The 24,651-nt window shown below is 60.8% G+C and overlaps 2 protein-coding genes across 6 annotated transcripts; both read left to right on the top strand.

Moving 5' to 3' along the window:
• The first annotated feature begins 115 nt into the window (after positions 1-115).
• Positions 116-19,081, top strand: NEK8 (NIMA related kinase 8). Of its 4 annotated transcripts, XR_007506221.1 has the most exons (17): positions 117-314; positions 748-953; positions 2,003-2,235; positions 2,992-3,123; positions 3,312-3,520; positions 3,932-4,011; positions 4,570-4,751; positions 4,986-5,136; positions 6,166-6,242; positions 7,405-7,522; positions 7,819-7,969; positions 8,202-8,365; positions 8,594-8,752; positions 8,925-9,083; positions 10,735-11,133; positions 11,997-12,050; positions 19,064-19,081. XR_007506221.1 is itself a non-coding variant. In XM_049801808.1 (15 exons), the coding sequence occupies exons 1-15, from the start codon at positions 268-270 to the stop codon at positions 10,761-10,763; spliced, it is 2,097 nt and encodes a 698-aa protein (XP_049657765.1). In that variant the 5' UTR covers positions 117-267; the 3' UTR covers positions 10,764-11,989. The 4 variants fall into 4 exon arrangements, 1 of the variants encoding a protein (XP_049657765.1); XR_007506220.1 differs by lacking the exon at positions 19,064-19,081 and having other exon boundaries at positions 12,002-12,046; XR_007506222.1 differs by lacking the exons at positions 11,997-12,050; positions 19,064-19,081 and having other exon boundaries at positions 116-314; positions 8,925-9,176; positions 10,735-11,989.
• Positions 16,160-24,559, top strand: TRAF4 (TNF receptor associated factor 4). Of its 2 annotated transcripts, XR_007506224.1 has the most exons (8): positions 16,160-16,341; positions 19,064-19,115; positions 19,449-19,553; positions 19,635-19,796; positions 20,066-20,227; positions 20,305-20,460; positions 20,849-21,618; positions 24,378-24,559. XR_007506224.1 is itself a non-coding variant. In XM_049801818.1 (7 exons), exons 1-7 carry the CDS (start codon positions 16,199-16,201, stop codon positions 21,479-21,481), a joined length of 1,413 nt encoding a protein of 470 aa, XP_049657775.1. In that variant the 5' UTR covers positions 16,160-16,198; the 3' UTR covers positions 21,482-21,862. The 2 variants fall into 2 exon arrangements, 1 of the variants encoding a protein (XP_049657775.1); XM_049801818.1 differs by lacking the exon at positions 24,378-24,559 and having other exon boundaries at positions 20,849-21,862.
• Positions 24,560-24,651: the final 92 nt, after the last annotated feature.

Genomic DNA, 24,651 nt, shown 5'->3' with positions numbered 1-24,651 from the left:
CACCGCTGCCCTCTGGGGGTGCGGGTGGGGGGGTCCTGCTGGCACCCCCCAGCTGGGGAGCGGCAGGCTCGGGGCACCCCAAACCCTTCTCCCAGGGTGCTGCCCTTGGGGTGGTCTTACCCTCTGCCGGTCCCCCCACCAAGGCCCTACACGCGTGGTGGTGGAACGGGCGCGGCCTGAGGTGTTTCGTCCTCCCGCGGCCGCCGTAGCGACACCCGGAAGTGTCTCCATGGAGACGGGAGGAGCCCGGCCCGGCCGGGGGCAGTGATGGAGAAATACGAACGGATTCGGGTGGTGGGGAGAGGGGCCTTCGGGTGAGGGGGGCGCCGGAGGGGGGGCACCGGGAGTCTTGGCGGGGGGGGGTCTCCAGGCCTTTTTAGCGTGGCAAGGCGTGTGGGGAGAGCGCCGGGCGTATGACACCGCGGGGTGGAGTGGGAGGCCGTAGGCCGCGTTACCATGGCAACGAGGCGCACGGGCCCTGTCGCCATGGCAACGCGGGGGGTCAGCCGGCGTGTGGCACCCTGGGGGGGGGGCGGGGGAGGAGGGGGTCCGGGCCTTGGCTGTTGCCATGGCGATGGGGTGACACGGTGTGTGACACCCCGAAGAGGGGGATTGCAGGCCCCGTTACCGTGGCAACGGGGGCGGGCAGGGGCCATGTGTCACCCCAGGGTGGTGGCCAGGCCCTGTCCCCATCGTCCCGTCCCCCCCACCCCACCCCACGCTGAGGCCCTGTCCCCGTCCCCGCAGCATCGTGCACCTCTGCCTGCGCAAGGCCGACCAGAAGCTGGTGATCCTGAAGCAGATCCCGGTGGAGCAGATGAGCAAGGACGAGCGGCTGGCGGCGCAGAACGAGTGTCAGGTCCTCAAGCTGCTCAGCCACCCCAACGTCATCGAGTACTATGAGAACTTCTTGGAGGACAAGGCGCTCATGATCGCCATGGAGTACGCCCCAGGTGGGCCCTGATCTCCCCCAGCGCCCGCGGCTGGTTCCTTTGCAGGTCCAGGGGATGCCAAGCCTTCAACTCTCCTTTGGGTTGAGCTGGCGTGGCCCCGTGTTCTGCTCCTTGTAAAGATCCTGTGCTTTGGACCCCCAGAGAGTCCAAATGCGTCTCTCTTGAACAGACATTCCTGCAGAAAAGGATCTGGGGGTCCTGGTGGACACCAAGTTGACCGTGAGCCAAGCGACTGAGCACTGGCACAGGCTGCTCAGAGAGGTTGTGGAGTCACCATCCTTGGAGATATTTCAAAAGACAGGTCCTGGGCAACCAGCTGTCGGTGGCCTTGCTTGAGCAGGGGATTGGACCGGGTGACCTCCAGAGGTCCCTTCCAACCTCAACCATTCTGTGATTCTGTGATTCTATGCCTTACGTCTGCTAGTCATATCCAAAACAAAGAGATTCCTAACACCTCTGTTGCTGATAAGTGTGCTACCATCTGCCCTTGGCTTAGGTTTCACGTATGTTTTCCTGTGTCAGCTCTTGGCCACGCTGTTGGTCCCACACCTCTGTGTGGAAAGGTGTGATTTCTAATGAGATTTGCTGTGGAGTTTAAGATTAAATCAACATTTGCATGAGGAGTTGTTAAAGTTGTATGTGAGCCCTGAATCTAGACCTTCCCTTCTCAACAGGGGCCTCTCCATGCCACGTGGCCTCTTGGACTGCAAGAATTCTCTTTTGCAGAACAGGCTTATCTTGTTCTGCCATCGAGGTTTATGTCCTCCTCCAAGAGCTGTAATTTTAGCATTTCTTTTCCTGCTGCTTTTGACAATATGTCAACAGTAATTTTTCTCTCGCTGTTTCTTCATCCCACCAACTGTGCTGCCATTGTTCTCCGCATGGTCTCCGGAGCACTGGAGGACATGCTGCGTGTCCCACCAGGATGTGCTTTTTCCCATGCGCTTGACTTGTTAAGATGCCGTGGCTAAATCCCCTCGGCTTTTAGGCCGGGTTTGCGCTGCCCTGTGCAGCCACCCTTGCCGATAGCCCTTTGTTGTTCTTTGCAGGGGGCACGCTAGCGGAGTTTATTCATAAGCGCTGTAACTCCTTGCTGGATGAGGATACCATCCTGCACTTCTTTGTGCAGATCCTCCTGGCTCTCCACCACGTGCACACCAAGCAGATCCTGCACCGCGACCTGAAGACTCAGAACATCCTCTTGGACAAACATCGCATGATTGTCAAGATTGGAGACTTTGGCATCTCCAAAATCTTGAGCAGCAAGAGTAAAGCCTACACGGTGAGTGGCCTGGCTTTGCAGGGGAACTACTTACCACCATGGCAGCAGGCTAGAAACTCTGGACTTGGCTCACGATAGTCTCTTGGAAGCTGCTGTAGGCAGCGAGGTTGGATGGTAGCATACTTGCAGTAGGCCACATCCACGTGCCACAATGCTGCTTTGCTCCTTGGAGTTTACATAGGCTGATATCTTCATGCCCAAGTTTGCTGCAGTTCTGCGGGCTGCAGAAAGGTGAGAAAGACCTGCCTGCCCAAGCCTGGGAGAGGATGGCGTGTCTGGGCCCACTGGTGAGGGTAGACAGGGTTCCTCCCACTGTCACAGTGGGAGGTGTGGTGTTTGCAGGCTCGTCTGACACATACTTGGCAACTGAATTCCTGCCTGTGCCCTGCCACCCTGCTTTGTCTTAATCTCCTCTCTCTGCTTGAGACTTGAGTATCATTCCCCACCTGGTCTAATCTGACTAGAGGTTTATATCACGCTCATTGCTCTGGGCTCTGATTCTCTTAAGTGGATAGGAGCAAAATTGGAGGTAATCTGTGCATGTGCAAAGGAGGTCACCGGAAAGGCAAATGCTCGTGTTTTTTACTGAGATTGTCAGGCAGATGTTGACACCAGGGAACAAAAGCCCTGCTCCACTCAGCTTTGCCTGGTGGTGCTCTAGCCAGCCAGCACACTGGGCTCTAAACGGAGCCTTTCTCTTTCCACCTCACTGCCCCAGTTTCACAGCATCATTGTAAAATCCTTTGTCTCTTCTAGGTTGTGGGAACTCCGTGCTACATCTCCCCAGAGCTCTGTGAAGGGAAGCCTTACAACCAGAAGAGTGATATCTGGGCTTTGGGCTGTGTGCTGTATGAACTCGCCAGCCTCAAGAGGGCTTTTGAAGCTGCGGTAAGAGGGGTATGATTTACATGTAGCGCAGGGAGCCGTGGCCTCGTACAGAGGTGAAAATTTATGCTTGGATCACTCTTGTCACTGAGCCTGGAGGTGTGAAGGCAGAGGGCAGTGCTGAGAACTTCTTGCTGCTTGGTCTCACCTCTGACCGCCCAGCCACTGCATGTCTCTTGTTTTCTCTCCAGAATCTTCCTGCCTTAGTATTGAAGATCATGAGCGGGACGTTTGCCCCAATATCGGATAGATACAGCCCTGATCTGCGCCAGCTCATCCTTAGCATGCTGAACCTGGATCCTTCCAAGCGGCCCCAGCTGAATGAGATCATGGCCCAGGCCATCTGCATTCGGCCCCTTCTGAACCTCTACACTGATGTGGGCAGTGTCAAAATGAGAAGGCAAGTGATACTGCCACCTTAGTGTCCCTTGGGAGGGGCTGCCACAGCCCAAAACATGTGTGACTGGCTCACTGTCTGTTACGAGCTCCAAAGAGAGTGTTGTCCCCATGCAGCTCCGCTGTGTTACCCAACGTGCAGCTGCTGCAGGCCAAGCCTGGCCTAGTGGCTTGGGGCCATGACAGGTGTGGGCTTGTCATCGCAGTAACAGTGAATAGAGAGTTGTGTGCTCAGGGGGAAGCAAACTGATGCCAACTCCCCTCTCTCAGGTGGTTTAAAGCACCTACTGTGGCAATTCTGTGAGCTATTCAGCCATGGCTTATGCTGTAGCTCTGCCCAGACCTTCTGTGATCCAGGGCTCTGCAGGACCTCTGGGACCGAGCTGACATAAGGACTGGATTTTTGGTTTGGCAGGCCTGAAAAACCCTTGGCTCCGGTGCCGACAGTAACCCACAGCCGGACGGGGGGACGAGTGAGCAGTGCCAGGCCAAGAGGTGAGTCCTGGCACAGTGTGTTCAACACAGCTTGATTTGGAAGGATCCTTTCCTTTGGATGATAGAGGGTCAGAGAGGTACTTGAGCTTCTGCAGAGAGAAAATTAAGAGACATCCCCTTCCCTGAGGCCTGGAGGAGCCCATGGGCACCTTGGCTCTGGGGACCAAGCAGTGCTCTTTCTCCAGTTGCCTCTTCTAGGTTTTGAACCCTTGAATCAAGTTTCTGCTGTTCCCAGCAAAGGCTGGGAACCAGCCAGGGGTGCTGAGGGGGGATGTCCCGGTGCAGCGCAACGCAGCTGGCACTGGTAACAATTAGCTAGAGCTGTCGTGGTGCCTCTTCCCTCAGTTCTGGGATAAAATACAAGGAGCTGTTCCCATGCGTTTCTCTCAGCCCTGGCTGGGAGCTCCCCAGCAGCCCCTTGCCAGCCTTGGACTGGCACTGGTCTGGCCCTGCTAGCTGGCAGGCAGCTCTGCTGGCACCCAGACTGGCTGGTGTCGTTTCTTTTCTTGTGGGAGAAGAGTCAGGGATCTAAGTTGATGATTTCTCTTTGACGCATAGGTGTTCGAGGTGGTTCAGCCAGGACAGGAATCCCTCCTCCACTATCATCCATCTACACCTGGGGGAGTGGGATCACCACCCCTCTCCGCCTGCCCATGCTTAACACCGAAGTGGTGCAGGTGTCTGCCGGCAGGACGCAGAAGGCCGGGGTCACCAAATCGGGGCGGCTCATCATGTGGGAGGTGAGTGATGGGGAACCTGGGGTGAGCAGTGGATGTGGAAGCCTCGGCTGTGCGATTTCTGAGGAGACCTTTCTGCTCAATGCATAGGCCCTGGCACTGCATCCCCCTAGGACTGCTGTCCCGTCCGGGGTGTGGGTAACACTGCTAAGCCTGTGGGAAGGGGGTCTTCTGAGTTCTCTAACCCTGCTCTTGCTGCACAGAGGTGCAGCAGCTGACATGGCTTGTCTCCGCCAGGCTCCCCCGATGGGTGCTGCAGGAGGCCCTTCTCTCCCAGGAGCCACCGAGCAGCTCCAGCCTCAGTTTGTGTCCCGCTTTCTGGAGGGCCAGTCTGGCGTGACCATCAAACACGTGTCCTGCGGTGATCTCTTCACAGCCTGCCTCACAGGTGAGCTGCTGCCTCCTGCCTTCGCCTGGCTGAGTCCCAGACCTCTCTGCATGGCAGATGGCTTGCAAATGCAGCGTGACCGCCCAGGGAGCCTGCTCAGAGAGGAACTCAGGAGATGCACTGGGCTGGGGTGACACAAAGGCCTCTGTGGCCTCTTGTGTGACACCAGGTGGGAGTCAGAAATGGCAGGCTCGGTCCTCCTACGATGCCACACTGGTCAACTTGGTCCCAAAGGTCTGTCTGTTGTGGGGAGAGTCACAGATTTGTTGGCCTGGCTGCAGTGGTGACGCCTGAAGCCAGATCTGGCCTGTACAGTGGGGACTGCAGTGTGAGGAGTGTCTGGGAAGTTCAGCCTTTCTCTGTCACCTACTCTGTGAGTGTGACGCAGACACAAGCAGTGAACAGCAGTGACTGGCGTAGCAGTGAGAAGTCAGCGTGAGCTCCTGCGGGGCCAGTTGCCCTCAGCCGCAGGAAGGCAGGGTCTGAAGCCCCCTTAGAGTGGGCCAGGAGGCATTCTGGCTGGGAGGGGAGCACCCACACCAGCCTGAGGCCATGTTTGTGGAGCAAAGCCCTCCCAATAGTCCTCTGGAAGCCCTGTTTGCACTTCTGCTGGAGATCAGGGCAGCAAACAACAGATATGCAACTGGCAAACTTCGTAGGCATGGGTTTGTCCTACCTCTCCATGGCGTTTCCTGCCACCCCTCTGCTGGGCGGCTGCTCAGTGAGTGTCTCTGTGTATTTTAACACCTTGACAGACCATGGAGTTAACAGCTCCTGCGTACACAGCTGCAATAATGTTATCTCAGCGCTCTCCTATCATCTGCTGTTTGTTTGGCGAGTTGTCGCAGCACATCGAGGCTGCTGCTCTCTGGCAACTCGCTGAAGGCTTCTGGCCCCTGCAGCAAATTATGAGTCAGAGTGGGTCCAAGCAGAGCCGCTGTCCTGGGAGCCACGGCCAGCTCCACGGGCTGTGTGTGCCTTGCAGGGCCTCACGTGTGCCAGTAACATGACTTCTTTATGCTTTACCAGACAGGGGGATAATCATGACTTTCGGCAGCGGCAGCAATGGCTGTTTGGGGCACGGGAACTTCACGGACGTAAGCCAGGTTTGTCGTGAGGGTGCTGGGTGTGCTGCTCCCCCAGGGTAGAGGATGGATCGTGCCCTCTGTGCCACGTGAGAGGGCTTATCCCAGCTCCAGGGATGTGCATCCCAGGCATGCTCTGGCATCTGACCCCTTCCCCCTCCTCTCCCTGTCACTGTGGGTTTTAAAAGACCCAACCTGCCTCTCTCTTTCTCTCTCCCCCCCCCCCTACACAATGATCCCTTTGAGCGTGGGGGAAGTCAAGAGCTGCCTTGTGGTTGCTGTTGGCAGGCTCCCAGCTTGGAGGCTGCCTCCAATCACACACCTGCCTGCTTCGCTCTTGGCCTGCAGCTGCCAGGGTTCACTGAGAAAAGTTATTTTTCAAAAGAGCCAGTATTTAAAGAAGAGCTGTGTGTTTCCGATTGGCTCGGAACAGTAGGGCTGAGGGCCCGTCGCTCCCTTCCAGCTTCTTCCTTGCCTGCCTTCAGATGCGGCAGCAGCCGATGGCTTCCAGCCGAGCCCGGGGATTGGTGCCATTTGTCACTGTGGTCAGCTGGCTCGTTTGTTCTTGCTCCGTCCAGAGCTGAGCTGCTCCGTGCTTATTGCTGGGGAGGGGAGACCAGTTGGGAGCAGCAGCCAGATCCCAACAAATGGTGCTTTTCACTTGAAGAAGATAATGAGAATGAGGCTTGCTGTGGCGAGGTGTCAGATCTAACAGCAGGTCACAGCAGGGGCTGGGCGAAATGTGTAGATCCTGGTCTCTCCACACCTTAACGAATATGTAGCTGATAGCTCACAGCTCCTCTGCACAAGAGCCTTTCAGCCAACGCATCCTGCACCAAGCCCCTGCCTGCTCAGAGCGTGCGTTAACAGCCCCTGGCACTCCCCACATGGGCAGGGGGGCGAATCCCAACCCTTCGGCTGAACCTATTCCCTCTCCAAACCATTGTGCTGGCTGCTTTCTTCCGCCCCAGAGATGTTTGCATTATCTTCTGTGCTGTGTGCACGTAGTTTCTAAACCCTTTGAAGACTGTTTGGAACAAAAAAATTCTCTGGTGTTTGTGTTGGATGAAAACTGGGATGCTGCCAGCACTGTGTTGAGGCTGGGGGGGACGGGTGGGAGGGATGGGAGCAGCCGGGCAGGCTGGGAGGTCTCGGCTGACGGCTGCTGCTCTTCCCCTGCCAGCCCAAGATCGTGGAGGCCCTGCTGGGCTACGAGATGGTGCAGGTGGCCTGTGGTGCGTCTCACGTCCTAGCGGTTTCCAACGAACGGGAAGTGTTTGCCTGGGGCAGGGGGGATAATGGTAAGAGATGTCTGCTTTGCAAAACAGGGCTTGTGCTTTCCATTGCCTGTTCCTACTCCCCTCGCTGGCCCTGCTTGCCTGCAGTCCTCTCCAGATGTGCCAGGCTAGGTGGGTGTGGAAGACTTGCAGCTGCTTCACTGCATACCAGGGCCCCCGTGCTTTGGGTTTCACTGCCTTCTCTGGCAATAGGTCCCAGGCTGGGCTCTTGCAGCAGCTACGTGCAGGCTGTTGTTCATGGGGCTGTGCTCGGGTTGTGTGTTGCCATCAGCCGTGCCCTGCTCTGTTTCTCCTGCCAGGTCGCCTTGGGCTGGGTACCCTGGAGTGCCACAACTCCCCCCAGCAGGTCACAGTCCCACCAGAGCATGAGGCCCAGAGGGTCATCTGTGGCATTGATTCCTCCATGGTCCTCACAGTGAAGAACCAGGTTCTTGCTTGTGGGAGCAACAGGTAAGAGGGGAGAGGGTCTGTGCTCCAGAGTTTGCCTACAGCCTCCTAGGCCTGTCCATTTGTGTCCAGCCCAGGAAGAGGGAGCAAGGGGCTCTAGAAGACATCTCTCTGTGATCCTACTCCCCAGCATCACGCTGCTGGTGGTGCAGTTCTGCTAGGGCAAGATTTGTCTCCAGGTTGTCTGTGCCTGGCTGCATTCGGCCGGCTCTGAACTGTGCTTTTTCCCATGCAGGTGTAACAAACTTGGCCTAGATCGGATCAGCTCAGCAGAGGAGCCTTCCCCAGAGGACCAGGTGGAAGAGGCCACTGTGTTCATGTGTGCCCAGTCGGCCCCCTTGCACCAAGAGCCGATTGTGTGTGCTGACATCGGTACAGCGCACTCGGCTGCAGTCACAGGTGAGGGGTGTGTGCCCAAATCCCTGAGGGGGAACCTGCATTTTCTCTGTCTTCCCCTTGCCTCTGTTTCCCATGGGCAGAGGCCTCAGAGAGGCTCAGGAGGCACCCTGCTCCTGATGCTGGAGCTCTGTGGAGCAGGATGCTCAGCATGGTAGAGAGCAAAGAGCTTCAAGGGCTTCAGTGCATCCTTGGGTGACACCCAGTTGTTTCTCTCATCTCTGTTGTCAGCTTCTGGCCAGTGTTACACCTTTGGGAGCAACCAGCATGGGCAGCTGGGCACCAACTCCTCCCGCAACAGCCGCGTACCCCACCTGGTTGTGGGGCTCCAGGCAATGAAGGTCACCGTGGTGGCTTGTGGGGATGCCTTCACTGTGGCCATCGGAGCAGGTGAGGCTGAAGCCCCTGTGTCCTGGGCTGCAGGAGGCCCTGGCTTTCTTGCCTGGAGTCCCTGCTGTGGCCAGGGCAGGCTTTGGAGATAGCCCAGGGCGGTACTGGGGAGATGGGAGGCCTGTTTGCTGGTGAGCTCTGTGTGCAGCCAGGTGTATATATCCCTCTGCAGACGGCGAGGTGTGCACATGGGGGAAAGGAGCCAGGGGACGCCTGGGCAGGAAGGACGAGGAAACGGGAGTGCCGAGGCCGGTGCAGCTGGAGGAGACGCATCCGTACCTGGTGACCTCCGTAGCCTGCTGCCACGGGAACACGCTGCTGGCAGTAAAGCGTGAGTAGAAGCTTCGTTACTGTGATTCCTGCTATGAAGGTCCAGCCAGACACAATGCCTTGTGACCGGAGCTGTACTGAGTAACCCTGGCACGTAAGCTCTGTGTTATTCTAGTCCCTCTAGAGCTGGAGATGAATAGAAATAACTTGAAGCCCATAAAAATTCCCCTTCTACTGTGCAGCAGTGTGACACTGCCGCTTCCGCTGGGCTAAGGGAGCAAAGGGACAGCAGAAGCAGTCTCATGCACTCCCAGACAGGTGGGCTGGCCAGGCTGTGGCCGGTGGGGAGCTGGTGTGCTGGCGGTCCACCGAGTATCCAAAAAGAGCAGCTCTCTAATTGATGCTGCTGAAATAGAAGCTGAGATTTGAGGCGTCATTTTGGCTGCTGGCTTTCCATTGTGGTTTGGAAAAGATAGCGATGGTTTTGTGGTTCTTCTCTGCTCGGGCCAAAGGCAGCATCATTGCACGGTTAAAACGTGCCCATGGTGTGACCTGCCCTTCCGTTGCCTGGATGTATGATGGGAGCCTGGCCCAGACTGCTGGAGGGGCCTTTCTTCCTCCTCTGCCGGGCTGATTATGGCCTCAGAGCTGGGCTGATGGATTCCAGTCTCAGCCCACTTCAAGGAAGCTAATTACACCCTGGAGGGGAGGAGGCCCAGCTGACTGCCCCAACACAGCGGAATTGGCCATGGCTCTCATTCCTCCCCTGTGAGTGCCGAGCTTTCACGTGATGCCTGCTGCCACGTGAAGGGGACAGGGAACGGCTCAGTCCCTGGGCTCGGGAACAAGTAGGGCATTTGTCATGGGAGTAAAAGGGTTTTGTCTCTGCAGGAAGGCTGCAGGCTGCTCTCCCCTTCCGCTGCTGGAGTTGCCCTGCACTCTGCGGCAGCTGGTTTGGGGACTCCCACCTGCAGCACCATAAGAGCAGGAACTGAGCATGCAGCCCCGCTGCTGTCCGTCCGCACTGCCCGGTCCAAAGCCTCGACCCGCCTGTCCCAGTACTGGAAGTACAAACTCAGCAGCAGCGGTGTCAGGGCAGCAGCCTTGCCTGCTCCAGCATCCCTCAGTAACCAGGGTGCAAAAAGCATCGAGGGCTCTGTAAAAAGCTGAGATCTAACTTTGGGCTTTCATGCAGCTCAGTCTGCCTGGAAACCTCTCCAGAGAGAACATGAGAACCAGTGACACGTGTGATGTCATTGCTGCTGTCAGCTCTAGCTGTGATCTGGCCCAGAGAGGGTGCTGGCACAGGCGAGCAGCGTTCCACCTTTGGGGCGGCAGTTCTGCACCGCTCTGCGGTTTCCCTCCCATGTGGCCGACACTGTTTTTGACTGGCTTGGGCTTCTGCCCACTTTATCATGAGCCTGCTGCTGCGCCCTTCTCTCAATCCCACTGCAAACACGGGAATAACTGGGAGAAGCCAGGTGTGCTGGAGAAGAGGAGGAGGAGGGCGCAAGCCTTAAGAGACTATTTCCGCCTGCCTCCTGCTTGTGCCACTACTGAGGCCTCGCAGCGGCTTCTGGGTGTAGCGGGACAGGGATTGCGGTGCCCATCTGTTGGGTATCTGGCCTGTGTGGGGCAGGGCACTGCTCCCTATAGCTTCATCGAGATTCCGGCTTACGGCTTATTCTTGGTTCTTGCCCTTTGTCTTTCAGCTGCCGTGGAAGAGTTGCCTTCCCAGTGAGTTTGAGTTGAGAGGGGCCGCATCCAGCCTCATCATATAGATGCTGGGTCTCCCCCCAGCCGCTCGGCATGCCTGTCCTCTCGCTGCTGCCCACTACAGCCTGGCTCGGACCTGCATCCCCAGGCTCGGGAGCTCCTCGGCTGCACTCCGAAGGCAGCGGTCTGGAAACAGGGAGCTCGTAACGATGGTTCCCACGGAACCGGAGCTGGTCTCACTTATCGAATCAACAAGGGTCACTGTGAACCTCCAGTGCCTGAGAGCTGCTGCCCTGGCCATACTGCGGGGCAAATGTCCCCAGAGCTCTGGCGCTGCATTCAGAGGGTCACGCCGGGGCTCTGCCCCTCCCTGCTGGAAGTGCCTGTGTAGAAGGGTGAGGAGCACAGAGGTGGTTTTCTCCTGTGGAAAGTGTCTCTGGTTACAAAGCCCAGGCTGACAGCTTGGTGTCTGAGAGAGCTGTCAGCCTTTGCACAGCAGTGTCTGGAGTTAAGGCCCCAGGCGCTACACTGGGTGACTAAGTGCAAACCTCTTTTCTAATTAGAGAAGTCTGTCCTTTCCCATCCCCCCCATAAAACGTTTCACCCGTTTGTTGAGCTGTTCATCACGCTTTCGAGGGTCCTGGCGTGCACGGCTGGCCGAACCCGTCGCAAGCAGCCTCTCTGTGTGGTACAGCCTGGCTCGCTCTCCTGAAATGTTGCCTGGAGCTTTCCAATTACAGCCTCCCCTGGCCCGGGAGCTCACTGGAGGATCCTCCAGCTGACATTTGTCCTCAGGCCCCTAAATCCTGCTGCTGACCAGCTCACTGGCTCCCAGCTGAGCTAGCGGAAGGCAGCAAAACACAGTGAGCGATTGTCAGTAATTGAAGTTTTTTAACCCAGATCTCTCCAGGGAGGTGATGAGTTTTCACCAGGGATCCTTTCTGCAGGCAGAAGGGGGCATATCGCCATGTCACAGACAGGAGTTACGTTTTTATCTCCAGAAGGGTCATTTCCTTTCCTTTCCTTTTTTTTTTTTTTTTTTTTTTCCTCCTCTTTTCTTTTTTTAACTTACATCTGCCCTGGGCCATTTTTTGATGAGCTTCTGTCTCTGATCTGCCTGACATTGCAAATGCTCTTGCCTTTCACATCCGTCTTTGTGCTGTTGCCAATCTGTTGTGTATAAAGTCAGTGCTTTCATAAGCTGGCTGAGATGAAATCTCTCTAATTATTTTTGTGATTCTTTCCTGTTTTCAATGAGGGAAGCCTCGCCGGGCTCTGGTAGAAGCCGACTGATCCCTCTGTCATGTGAAAGGTAATGAATTTCTCCAGGTCTCCTGCTCTTTCCTCCCTTGCCTCCCAGGCTCCGGCTGGAGAAGGGAGCAGGTCCCGTCCAGCCGGGAGAGGCGTGTGCAGCCCTGACTGCAGACACGGCCTCCCTCTTTGGCTCCTGGCAGGGTGGGTGCATGGGTTTTTCCCTGCCGTTTTTGTTTCTTGTGGAGCTGCCTTTTCAGGCGGTTACACCCTGCTATCCCAGGAAGCTGACTTGCATTCAAAGGCTCTGCCAGTCCCTTGGCACTTGCCTTGTGCTGCAGGTTAGAGGGACGGCTCCGGCAGCCTGGTGTCGGCAGAGGGGAAGGTGTTCGCTCCCAGACCGACCTGGGCACCAGAATAATTGCTGGGCTGGGTTAAATTGCCTTGAAGCCCCTCTGGGCTGCTGCCTCTCCTCCCTGTGCTGAGCTGGCGGCAGCACCGGCTCCTACAGCAACAGATTTCTCTTGGCTGTGTTGTGCTCCGCTCTCGGGGCTCCCCTCGCCCCACACCACGTGCAAACACATCCCATAAGAAGGGGCTGGTGTTCTGCTACAGCCTCGCCAGAGCTGAGGGCTGGCTAGAAAGGCAGGCAGGTAGGCAGGACAGAAGTCTCTGCCACCCTTTGTCTTGTCAGTGGTGGGACCAAAATGCCACCGCTCCAGGGGAAGGGCTCTCCCTGCTCCAGCTGGGCTGCCAAATCCAGGGGTGGGCCCCCTGGCAGCCCCCCTGTTCCCACTGATAGGCTGGTGTTAGGTGGGTTGTTTTATGGCTTAATGAGGCCTTTGCACGGCAGTGCTGGGGCTGGAGGTGTCACCAGCTTGAATATCGGGACCCTTCGCTCCGGGCAGGGGGAACCAGTACGGACCAGCGTGCTTTGTGCTGGGCCAGGGGCTTGTGGCGAGGGCTGGAGCCCTCGGGATTTCGCAGCCTGTGCGCTCTGTGCAGGAGTTCAGCTGTGAAGCCCAGCGAGATGATTTGAATAATTTAATACCAGGCTGTGACCAAGCCTGGCGAAAGGGTAAAGGAAACAAAGAGGCCCCCAGCCCCAAGCAACAATAGCTCTTGAAACGACAAGCCGAGGCATGTCCGCGCTGCCGGAGGCAGCGAGCAGCCCGGGCAAATAGGCCAGTTGCATTCCTCACGTCTGCTGCTTTGTTTCCCTGCAGAAGCTCCCGGTGAAAACTGCAGGTCTCAGGGCTTCTCCCTTTATCCTTATTTTGTTCCCGCGTTCTGCGGAACTGGTGGTGGATCGGCCGCATCCCCGTGGCTCTTCCTGCTAAGGAAGGCAAGGCTAGAAGGGAGCGGGTAGGGGAGGCAGTGTGGGGATGAAGCTGCCCAGTCCCGTCTTCTGTATCCCGGCCGGTGCGGGTCGTCTCTGGTCCTTGTCACCCAGGGAAATCCTGTCCCCGTTCCCGTGCTCGCTAAGATCCCACTGACCCGGGGCCATTGTTATCAGCAGGAAACAGGCCGAACCGCCTGCTGATCCCAGAGCTGATTTGATTTGATTCCGGCACCTCTGTCGTGGTCATATCCCCGTTCCCACGAGGCTTGGCAGAAGGTGCGGCTGCCGTCCGTCTGTCCAGCCACCTCCCTCGCCTTACCCCTACCTTCCCTGGGCACGAGTCCCCAGAAGCAGGGAGAGGACTCTCCCCGCTCCTTTCCCTGGGGCAAAATGCTCCACCTTAACTTCTTTAGAAACCGGAGTGGAGGTTTTCTGTCCCTCCAGTTGAAGTTAAAATACAAGGCGGAGGGATGGAGCAGGGGTGCGGGGCAGGGAGAGGCTGGGGGAAGAAGGCAGGAGGCCTCCCCGAGCCCAGATGGGTTCAAGGACCGACCCATCACGGGGTCCGGAGAACATATCGCATCCACAAAGGGAATTGCCCTGCCCGGAGGTTGAGTGTCGCCTTTGTGTGAGACAAACGCCTGGCTGTGATGTTGAGTGCGGGGAGGGCTTTTGGTAGGGAGAAGGGAAAAGGAGGGGAGCTTTGTTTGCAGGGTCTGACACCTCCCAGCCGTCCTGCTGCCGCAGCCAGCGCCTTCTGATGGCTTTGTCAGCTCCTGGCTAATTAGCAGAGATGCTCTTCAGTGAGGTTAGGAAAGAAAAATTTTTAGAACATCAAAGAGAAGCAGTAAGTAGTGATAAAACTTGGCTCTGTTTCACGCCTATCATTGGAGACGCAGGCTTTCTGAGCTTGCAGGAGTGGTGTGTCCCATGGCTTCCTCGTGGGAGGCATGGGGAGTCCCATCGCCCTGCCGGGATGCTGACACACGGGGCCGAGGGTCCATCCTTTTGGCCCGAACCTGGTCCCGTACCAGTGTCCAGAGATGGTTTTTAGACAGGCCCAGGTCGCAGCGTGTTGGGGTGGGTGTCTGGGGTGGTGCTTTTCTCCCGTTGGGAGGTGAGCCTGGCTCCAGGGTGTGCTGTGACTTAGTGCCAGGACCAGATGGACCCGAGGGGCTGCTTCTAGGTCCTGCCCTGAGGGGATTCGCAGATCTGAGCAAACCTGGCCCGGGAGCACCTCAACCCCAGGCTGCCACCCCCGTGACAGCTCGGAGGTGCCCGGTGCACCCTGCTGCTCTCTGTACAATTGCCCACTGTCATTTGTTTTTACATGCTGGGTTTCCAGGCTCTCTGGGAGCTGGTTAAAGTTTAGCTCGGTGCTCTCTGCCGTCCGAGCAGGCTGCCAGGTAGACACGTCCCTCGAAAAAGACCCTGCGGTGGCTGTTCACGCTCGATGTACAAGCTTCCCCCGCTATTTGGGTATTGGGAGCTAAAGCCCTGTTGCTGCTCGGGCCGTGGCAGGGTAACCTGTTTGTTATCCCTCAGGGTAACCCCAGAAATCAGCCACCCATCCCCTTCTTGGCAGCTCCGGCAGCGAGAGCAGGCAGGCTGCCCGCCTGCCTTCCCCCGGGCTGCTGGAGGATTTTATTTTAAGCTGAGCCTCTCGGGGAGAAGGGTAACGTGAGCTCCTTGAGTGACAAGTGATAGAGCTTGACTTGCTTAGCGTGTCCCCCAGGAATCCCTCTCCTCTGCCATTTGCTAATTGAAAACTGCTAACATTTGGGTCTGGAGCAACTGCCGCCCTTAATGGGAAGCTGGCTGGAGCGTGCGTTGGTGGGACTAACACATGCTCGCAGCCTGTCATCTGCTCGTCTCCATCTCTAGGGAAAGGGGCAAATACTCCCATATGCTGCTCTGGTTTCTGAAAGAGTGAAGTGGGGGCTGGAGCCAGACAGATTTGCTTTTATTCTCCCTCCTCCGAAACCCTTGCTAGGAGGTTAGGAACCACGGGCTGGAGGGCGGCTGTTGGCTGCAGCGTGGGACACGAGCTTCCAGCTCATGAAGCCACGGGAGCCGTGTGTGTGTGTGTGTGTGTGTCCCCACTCCCCGTGCCCGTGGCGTGGGTGGGGGGTGCTCGGGGCAGCCCCTCCTTGTCCTGCTCAGACCCTGCTGCGGGCGATGGCTGGGACACGGGTCACTCTCTGCGGCACCGAGGGGATATGGGAGCCGTGTGTGTGTGTGTGTGTGTGTGTCCCACTTCAGGCCTCGCTCAGGGGCTCAGCGGCAGCTCCGGGGGCTGCGTGCGGGAGTGGGATCCCCCCCGGGGAACCCCGGCTTGAGCCAGCGGGGACGTGGGCTCAGCGGGGAGAGCGCGGTGCCTGTCCTCACCCCGAAAGCCCTGGCCCTGGGGGGGGGGAAACTGAGGCTGGGGGGGGGGTTGTCCAAGCCCCCGGGGCGGCTGGGCAGGATGCGATGCTCCCCAAACTCCCGGAGTGTCCGTCCCCGGGGGCGGTGGGTGTCCCACCCCGTGTGTCCCCCCCCCCCCCCCCAACCCGGTGGGGCCGTTCCCGAGGGGCTGCTCCCCGGATAACACCCCCCCACCCCCCCTCTCCCCTTTTCCCTCCGGGGTACCGGGACCGCTCCGAGCCCCGGTGCTGAGAGGCGGAGCCCGATCGGGGAGGGGGCGGCGGTGCCCGGCCCCCAACCCCGGGGCGCTGGGCGGTGTCAGGCCGGTTCCACCGCCCCCCCCCCCCCCCCCCCCCCCGCCGCTTTCCCCGTCCGGCCCCCGGGCGGAGCCGGGCGCGGAGCTCGGAGGAGGAGGAGGAGGTGGCGAGTAAGGCGGTGGAGGAGGCGAACGGGGCTACGGGATGCCGGGCTACGATTACAAACTGCTGGAACGGCCGCGGCGGCGGGTGCTTTGCCCGCTCTGCGGGAAACCCATGCGGGAACCGGTCCGCGTCTCTACTTGCGGTCACCGGTTCTGCGATACGTGCCTGCAGGAGTTTCTCAGGTGAGCTTCGCCGCGACGTCACGGCCGCCCCGGTGTGACGTCACGCCGCGCACCCCCTTTTTTTTTTTTTTCTCCCAGGGAGCGATCCGGTCACCCCCCCCTCCTCCTCCTCCTCCCCACCGATCCGGGGTTTCGTACCTTTGGGGGGGGGGGAGGGGGGCAGTGGGTGCTTTCTTCTCCCCCCCACCCCCCACCCCCCCCAAAACGGCGGCCCCGGGGAGAGTTCGGGGTGCTCCGGGGGTGCGGGGTGCCCCGGGTCGGGGAGTGGGGTGCGGGGAACGCCCAGCCCGTGACAGTCGCCCCGTGGGGTGCAGCGGCCCGTGGCCAGTCTCGGTGAGGAGGAGGAGGAGGAAGAGGAAGGCTGGGTGAAGCCCGGAGCGGTGAGTTTCGAGCCCTTGCAAAGATTTGTGCTTAACTCCTTCCCGCCGGAGAAAGCAACTGGGGGGGGTGAGGGGGGGGGGGGGGTCCAGTCCCACGGGTGAGCGTGACCCGGCCGTGGGGGCTCGCTGGGAGCAAGGGGACGAGGCCCTTTCTCCCCCCCCCCCCCCCTCCAGCGGTTTGGCAGCCCACGTACCGGCAGCCCACGGGGACTGCCCGTGGGGACACATGCCGGGGGCCGGTGCCGCCCACTTCTTGACCGTCGTGCCCGGTGCTGGGACCGGGGGTCTCAGGGTAGCACGGCAAAAGGGGGTGTCGGTGGCCGCCCCCCCCCCCCCCCCCCCCCCCCCGTGGGCATGTGGCGGTGCAAAGCGTCACCCCGGGCCCCGGTTTCCGCTGCCGCCTCCGGCTGCGCCTCGCCCGGCCGAAACGACCTTTGCCCAGGCCAGGGGCCCCCACGGGCACGGCCGCCACGGGCCGGTTTCTACGAAACCGGGCGTTCACCGGGGCCGGTGCCAGGCAGCACCTCCGCTCCCCTCCCGCGGCCGCCCCAAGGGCACTTCGGCTTTACTGGGGTGACTGGATGCAGAGGGTCTCCCCCCACCGAGCCCCCCCCACCCTGTTTGCACCGGATCAGGTTTGGGGATCTCATGGGCTGAGCCGTAACAGCCCCGCCACGGTGCCGGGGTGGGTGCCGGGACAGGTGCCGGGGTGGGTGCCGGGGGGGGGTACCCCCACCCCATGACCTCGCTGCGCCCCGACACGCCGCGAAGGTCAGAGGCAAGGACGGTCCCCCCGAGCGCTGCCTCAGCACATTCCCTGCCCGGCCGAGCGTGAGGAATGGGGGAGGCTTTGTTGGGGATTTGGCGCTGGCTTCGGGTCGCCGGCCCGCTTCCCCGCCAGCTCCCGGCACCCCGAAACCGTGTACGGGGTGCAGGCAGGGCCAGTTGCCCCCAGAAAGGCGTCAGGCCGATGCCAGTCGTAGGGCGATGTCAGCCGTGGGGCGATGCCGGCCGTGGGCTCCCCGGAAAGGGCTGGGTGCCCAGCCCTGGCCGGGAGCAGCTTATCTCGGCGGGTGCCCGGTGACTCCCACGGAAACACCCGCCGCAAACAGACCGGGCACGTGGCAGGGCTGGATGAAGCCGTACCCCACGGAGCTCGCGCACCACAGCGCTGGGCTGGTTTTTTTGGGGGTCGCTTGGTCACCCACCCCCAGCGCAGGGATGGTGGTTGCAGGGGATGTCACCGCGCCGTGCCCGGACATCCCAGACCAGCACGTGCCAGGCGGCGTTGCTGGCTCTGCCGCGCCGTCTCGCATCCGCTTGGCAGCCCCGGTTGAGGCCGTGCCGGCGCCTGCCAAGGACGCACGCTGATGAGACGTGCAGGGGCCGTGCGCCAACGAGGCGACCCGGCGGCCTCGTCCAGAGCCACCTCGGGGACGCCAGAGCCACCTCGGGGTCCCTGCTGTGTGTCCCTATGGGCAGCACCCATGGCTTCCCACCCCGCTGCCCCTCAGGGATGGCACGCGGGGTGCCGTCTTCGTCTGTCCCCAGGCGCGGTGTCGTGGGTGATGGTGGCTCTTGGCCAACTGTGTCACAGGCCGGGCTACCTGTTTGGCTCCATCCCTATCCCTCCACCCCACGCTGCCCTTCCGCAGGTCAGGGCTGAGCAGGGTCGTTCCCATCTCGGGGACGGCTCTCGGGAGGAGCGCCCGGTTCTGGAGCCCCAGTGGCATGGGGACCCCCTCCAGGACGGTTGTTTGTCCCCTGTCCTGGTTCACCGCGGTGGCTGGTGGGGCCGTTTCCTGCGGAACAGGAGCCCCGGGGCCATGCATCCGGGCTGCACATCTGGCGCCCAGCTGTTGTCCCCACCACCCACCCTGGGCCCCAGCACCTGGGGCTGTGGGTGCTCGTGGCCCCCGCCGGCACCGCTCCGCTTCTGCCCAGCTGCCGGCACCCTGCCTTAATCCCTGGGGGGCCGGGGCGGGCGAGGGGGCTGTCGGGGCTCCAGATGGTGCCACGCTCGTAGCGGCTGGCCCAGGCCCCCGGGGACCACGGCCGCCGTGCCTGGCTCTGGTGGGGGATGACTGCCTGGGGGGGGGGGGGGGGGGATGTTTGTCTGGCGGGGGCATTTCCCAGCTCAAACAGATGGAGCGGGATTAGAGTTGCGGCTCCCCAAGGGCCGTGGCTAGATTTGGCGCAGGGTGAGCGTTCGGCGGCACAGGCGCAGCGCTGACGTCCTGGGGTGGGATGGCGGGGACCCCGTGGGACATCGTGGCCGTGTCACCGGTGACGCGCCGTTCCCCAGCCCCGAGCGAGCCTGACCCCTCTCTTGTGTCTTGCAGCGAAGGCGTCTTCAAGTGCCCCGAGGACCAGCTGCCCCTGGACTACGCCAAGGTGAGCCTGGCACGTGGACGTGGTACCCCGCTCCGAGGGGACGTCTCCGTCACCTGTGCCCCCTCGCCAAGGCGCCGTCCCCGGGCTCCGCGCACCCGCCTGGCACAGCCGCGCCGGCCTGGCACGGGCGCCCGTGCGGAAGCAAGAGCCCTTTGTGCCGCGGGGCCGGGGAACGGAAACCCGCTCCCGACAAAGGGCGCTTGTTCGCTTGCCGGTGGGGGGGATCCGGCCCCGGGCAGCGTGCCTGTGGCTCCCAGCCAGGCTGGGGTGGGGGGTCCGTGTGCCCCCCGCAGCCCGGTGCGGGATGCTGACGCCCCGGCGCTGCCTCCCCAGATCTATCCCGACCCGGAGCTGGAGGCGCAGGTGCTGAGCCTGGCCATCCGCTGCATCCACAGCGAGGAGGGCTGCCGCTGGAGCGGGCTCATCAAACACCTCCAGGTAGGGTCCGGCAGGATGGAGGAGAGGGGGCAAGGCTGTGCCCCACGACCACCCCCCCCTCACCGTCCCTGCGCTCCCCAGGCCCATCTTGGCACCTGCGGCTTCAACGTCATCCCCTGCCCCAACCGGTGCAGCGCCAAGCTGAGCCGCCGCGACCTGCCCGAGCACGTCCAGCACGGCTGCCCCAAGCGCCGGGTCAAGTGCGAGTTCTGCGCCAGTGACTTCACCGGGGAGGCCTTTGAGGTGGGTGACGGGAGCGCGGGGGGGCTGTCACCGTGCCGGGGGGCATGGCCGTGGTGGGGACACTGGGGGTGACGCAGCTGGCAGGGGTGTCATGGGGGGCACGGCCTGGATGGAGGACACCATGGGGGACACGGCTTGGCCATGGGGACGGTGCGTGACACTATGGGGGGGGCACAGCCTGGCCGTGGGGGGCACCGCGCGGCCCCGTCCCTTGACAGGGCTGGCTGGTGAGGGCAGCCGGAGGGTGACGATGCTGCCACCATCCCCAGGGCCACCAGGGCACGTGTCCCCAGGAGAGCGTGTACTGCGAGAACAAGTGCGGGGCCCGCATGATGCGGCGCCTGCTGTCCCAGCACACCCTGGCCGAGTGCCCCAAGCGCACCCAGCCCTGCACCTACTGCGCCAAGGAGTTTGTCTTCGACACCATCCAGGTGAGACGGGGCCCACGGGGACCCTTGCTCCGCCGGCTCTCGGCCCCGGCTGACAGCTGGCCACTCTCTATCCCCAGAACCACCAGTACCAGTGTCCCCGGTACCCTGTGCCTTGCCCCAACCAGTGCGGGACACCCAGCATTGCCCGGGAGGACGTGCCCACCCACCTTAAGGAGAGCTGCAACACTGCCATGCTGCTGTGCCCCTTCAAAGAAGCTGGCTGCAAGCACCGGGTGAGTGTGACCCTGGCCCTCCGCCCATCCCGCCCCGGCATCCTTGTGCCATCCCCACCGTGGCGTGCCTGTACCCCGCAGCATCCCCACACCCCTCCTGCCCCGACATCTGTCCCACCCCTGTGGTGTCCCTGTTCTGCTCTGTCCCATCCACGTGTCTCCGTGGCGTCCCCATCCTTGTCCTGCCTCGCCCCTGTGTCACTTTGCTGCCCAGGTGTCCCTGTGCCACCCCCGTGTCCCCACGGCATCTCTGTGCCGTCCTGCTCCACTACCGCCACGCTCCAAGGACGTCCCCAAGGCATCCTTCGCCTGTCCTGTCCCACCCCGTGTCCCCACACTGTCCCGTGTCCCCGGCACCCCTCTGCTGACGGTTCTGCTGTCCCCGCAGTGCCCCAAGCTGGCCATGGGCCGGCACCTGGAGGAAAGCACCAAGGCACACCTGGGCATGGTGTGCGCCCTGGTGAGCCGGCAGCGGCAGGAGATCCTGGAGCTGCGGCGGGACGTGGAGGAGCTGTCGGTGAGCAGCGACGGGACCCTCATCTGGAAGATCGCCGACTACGCCCGCAAGCTGCAGGAGGCCAAAGCCCGCAGCAACTACGAGTTCTTCAGCCCCCCTTTCTACACCCACAAGTACGGCTACAAGCTCCAGGTCTCGGCTTTCCTCAACGGCAACGGGAGCGGGGAGAGCAGCCACCTCTCCGTCTACATCCGTGTGCTGCCGGGCGAGTACGACAACCTGCTGGAATGGCCCTTCTCCTACCGCGTCACCTTCTCCTTGCTGGACCAGAGCGACCCTTCGCTCTCCAAGCCCCAGCACATCACCGAGACCTTCCACCCCGATCCCAACTGGAAAAACTTCCAGAAGCCGGGAGCCTCGCGCAGCTCCCTGGACGAGAGCACCCTGGGCTTCGGCTACCCCAAGTTCATCTCTCACGAGGACATCAAGAAGCGGAACTACGTGCGGGACAACGCCATTTTCATCAAAGCCTCGGTGGAGATCCCCCAGAAGATCCTGGCCTGAGCCCCGGTGCCCGACGGGGGGGACTGGACGTGAGCCGGGCGCCCACCCAGGGGTGCCCCAGATGGTGCTGAGCCCCTGCCCGCAGCCGGTGCCCCCGGCTTGAGGACGCCGCCGTGGCCGCAGCCGACGGCTTTCAGGTAGGCCGGGATGGAGCTGCTGCCCCACGTCCCTCCTGGGGCTGGGACCCCGCTGCAGCCCCAGCTGCCCCCCCCAGGGCAGCCCCTTCTCAGGTGCCGGGGGGGCGGGGGGGGCTGGGCCCCTCGAGCCCCTTACCGGGGTGCCCGGCAGCCCCCCACCAGCCTCGCTGGGGACCCCGCGGGACCCCACTGCCCAGAGCCATATTTTGTAAGCTAGTGCCCCCCCCAGGAGCACGGTCGTTATTTATTACCCCTGGCCGGGGCCCGCTGCCCCCTCCCCACCTCTTTTTTTTTCTTTTTTTTTTTTTTTTCAATAAACTTTTCTTGTATTTATTATGGCCGTCTGAACCTCCTTCCTTCGCCCGGCTGGGGATGGAATGGGGGGGACAGGGACACCACTGCCCCCCCCCCCCCCCCCCGCCAGCATAGGGGTGCCCACGGCACAGCCGTGGGTGCTGGGGACGGGGAGAACCAGGGCTGGGCTGGGGGGCATGGGGGGGGTAATCCCTGACCCACATCCCGGCGGCAGACGGGCTCAGATGGAGACGGTTAATTCGGTAATCGCCGGCAGTGGGGATGTGCCATGGGGGGGGGGAAGGTTGTTGCCAGCCCCAGGGTGCCAGCCCCTCATTAGTGTTGGGGCAATTACAGCCGGGGGGGGGGGGGGGAGGCAGGGAATTAGACCAGACAAGGGGGGGGGTGGGCAACGGCTGGGGGCAGGAGGGGCACTGGGGCAGTTTGGGGGGGGGCCGGCTGTATCAGGCCCCAGGTGTGTTGTCCCATGTGTCCCCCCCCAATCACCCCAGCAGTGATGGGGGGGTCGCCATCTCTGCAGGCTAATCCCGCAATTGCATTAGTGCTGCCCGGGCTTAACATAATTAGCCCCTAATTAGCTGCACCCCGTGACCCTGGCTGGGCTGGGGGGGGGGGGGGGCAGCGCTGTCAGGGTGTCTCCGTCCCCCCCAGAAACGTCCCCCCGAGGTGGGTTCCAGCCCAGCGTGGGGTGGGGGGTGGCCTGGTGCTGCCCAGGGTCGTGGCACATGCCCCGGGCTGGGGGTGGCACTGGGGGGCCCTGGGGAATGGGGCGAGCTGCCAGCCCATACTGGTGCCCAGTGCCAGCCTGTACTGGTGTCCAGTGTCAGTCCCTAATGATGGCCAGTTTTTGCCCATACTGGTGTCCAATGCCATTCCTACACTGGAGCCAAATGCAAGTCCATACTGGTGCACAGTGCCTGCCCAAACTGGTGGCTGATGCCAGCCCAGTATCAACCTTTTCTGGTGCCCAGTGCCAGCCCAAAGTGGTGCCCAGTGTCAACCTGTACTGGTGGCAATTGCCGGTCTTACACGGGAGCCAAATGCCAGTCCATACTGGTGCCTGATGGCCTCCAGTTTCGGTGTCCAGTGCCGTCCTGGTCTCGTGCCCTTTGCCAGCTTGTACTGGTGCCCAGTGCCAGCCTGTACTGGTGCTGAATGCCAGCCCCACCTGATGCCCAGTAGTTGCCTGTACTGGTGCTCAGTGCCAGCCTATACCGGTGTCCATACTGGCACCCAGTGCCACCCTATACTGGTGCTCAACGGCAGCCTGTACTGGTGCCCAATGCCAGGCTGTACTGGTGCCCAGTGCCAGCCCCTACTTATGCCCAGTTCTTGCCCATACCGCTGCCTAGTGTAAGCCTGTCCTGGTGCCCAATGCCATTCCTACACTGGAACCAAATGCAAGTCCATACTGGTTCCCAGTGCCACCCCAAACTGGTGGCCAATGCCAATCCAGTATCAGCCTTTTCTGGTGCCCAGTGCCAGCCTGTACTGGTGGCCGTTGCCATTCCCACACTGGAGCCAAATGCAAGTCTAAACTGGTGCCTGATGTTCTTCAGTTCCGTGACCAGTGTCAGCCTGTACTGGTGCCCAGTGCTGGCCCCAGTTGATGCCCAGTTTTGCCCATACTGGTACCCAAGACAAGCCCTACACCGCTACCCAGCATCAGCCCACGCTGCTGCCTGGGGCCACCCGGTGCCGGTGCCGGTGCCCGGTGCTGTGCTCGGCTCGGGGGCACCCAGCCCCGGGATGGGGTGGCCGGAGGGGGGGTTCAGCCCCTGGGCAAGCTGAGCAGAACCACGGCCCGATGGCACTCGCCAGTGCCAACCTTCGCTTCCCTGCCCCATGTTTTCCCCTTATTTCTTCTCCACCTACGGAGCTGTAACCCGCTTTTTCACTGGGTTAAGACTGACGTGGCCTGAGCTAGCTACGGGTAAGTGCATCAGCCAATGCCTGTCCTGCATACTTTTTATTTATATGTATTTTATGGTTTTTATTTTTTAATATTTATTATATACATTTTTATATACAGAGGCACACACAGTCTGCATGGGACCTCTCCTGTTCCTATAGCCAGGCCCTACAGCCGGGTGTCAGCAGCCTCTTGTTGAATACCAGTTACCTTAAAAAAAAAAAAAAAAAAAAAAAAAAAATTTCCATAGATTATTTATGAACTAAAAGCTTCTGCTATTGTGGTGAAGTGGTGCTGGTGAAAGCCTGCGTGGCAGCTCCCGGCTGTGCTCAGCAAAGCCCAGCGCCAGGAAGCCAAGAAGAAAAACAAACCCCGGGAGCCAGGGTCGGTGACCCTGCGCCGCTTTGTCCCCTGCCCAGGGACCTATTGCCAACCCTCTGCTTTCCCTGCTTGGTGGGGTTTTTTTGTTTATTTTGGTTTTTTCCTTTTTTCTTTTTCCCTCTCCAATCATAAATGTGAAATTTGCCATCAGGTGCCGCTCTCCAGTAGCTCCCAGCGCCGGCACGCCAGCCCAGACCCACCCTGCGTCGATGAACGCCGCACGACAGCTCCATTCACCGGAGCCACACGTCGCCGTGCGGTGCCTGGCTGGAAATGTCAGTCGGAGCATCAAGCACCTCTTAACCTTCACGTGTTTGCATAAAAAGCGGGAGCAAACCCCTTGCTAGCCTTGGATTGCGAAGCAGGAGGTGACGCTCTTGATATTCATGGGGGAGAAGGAGAAAAATCGATTTGCTACTAAATTT

Source organism: Accipiter gentilis, chromosome 6 (assembly GCF_929443795.1).
Source record: "Accipiter gentilis chromosome 6, bAccGen1.1, whole genome shotgun sequence".
Taxonomy (NCBI): Eukaryota; Metazoa; Chordata; class Aves; order Accipitriformes; family Accipitridae; genus Astur; species Astur gentilis.
The sequence above is the reverse complement of the archived record's forward strand: the minus strand, read 5'-3'. Positions and strand labels throughout refer to the sequence as shown.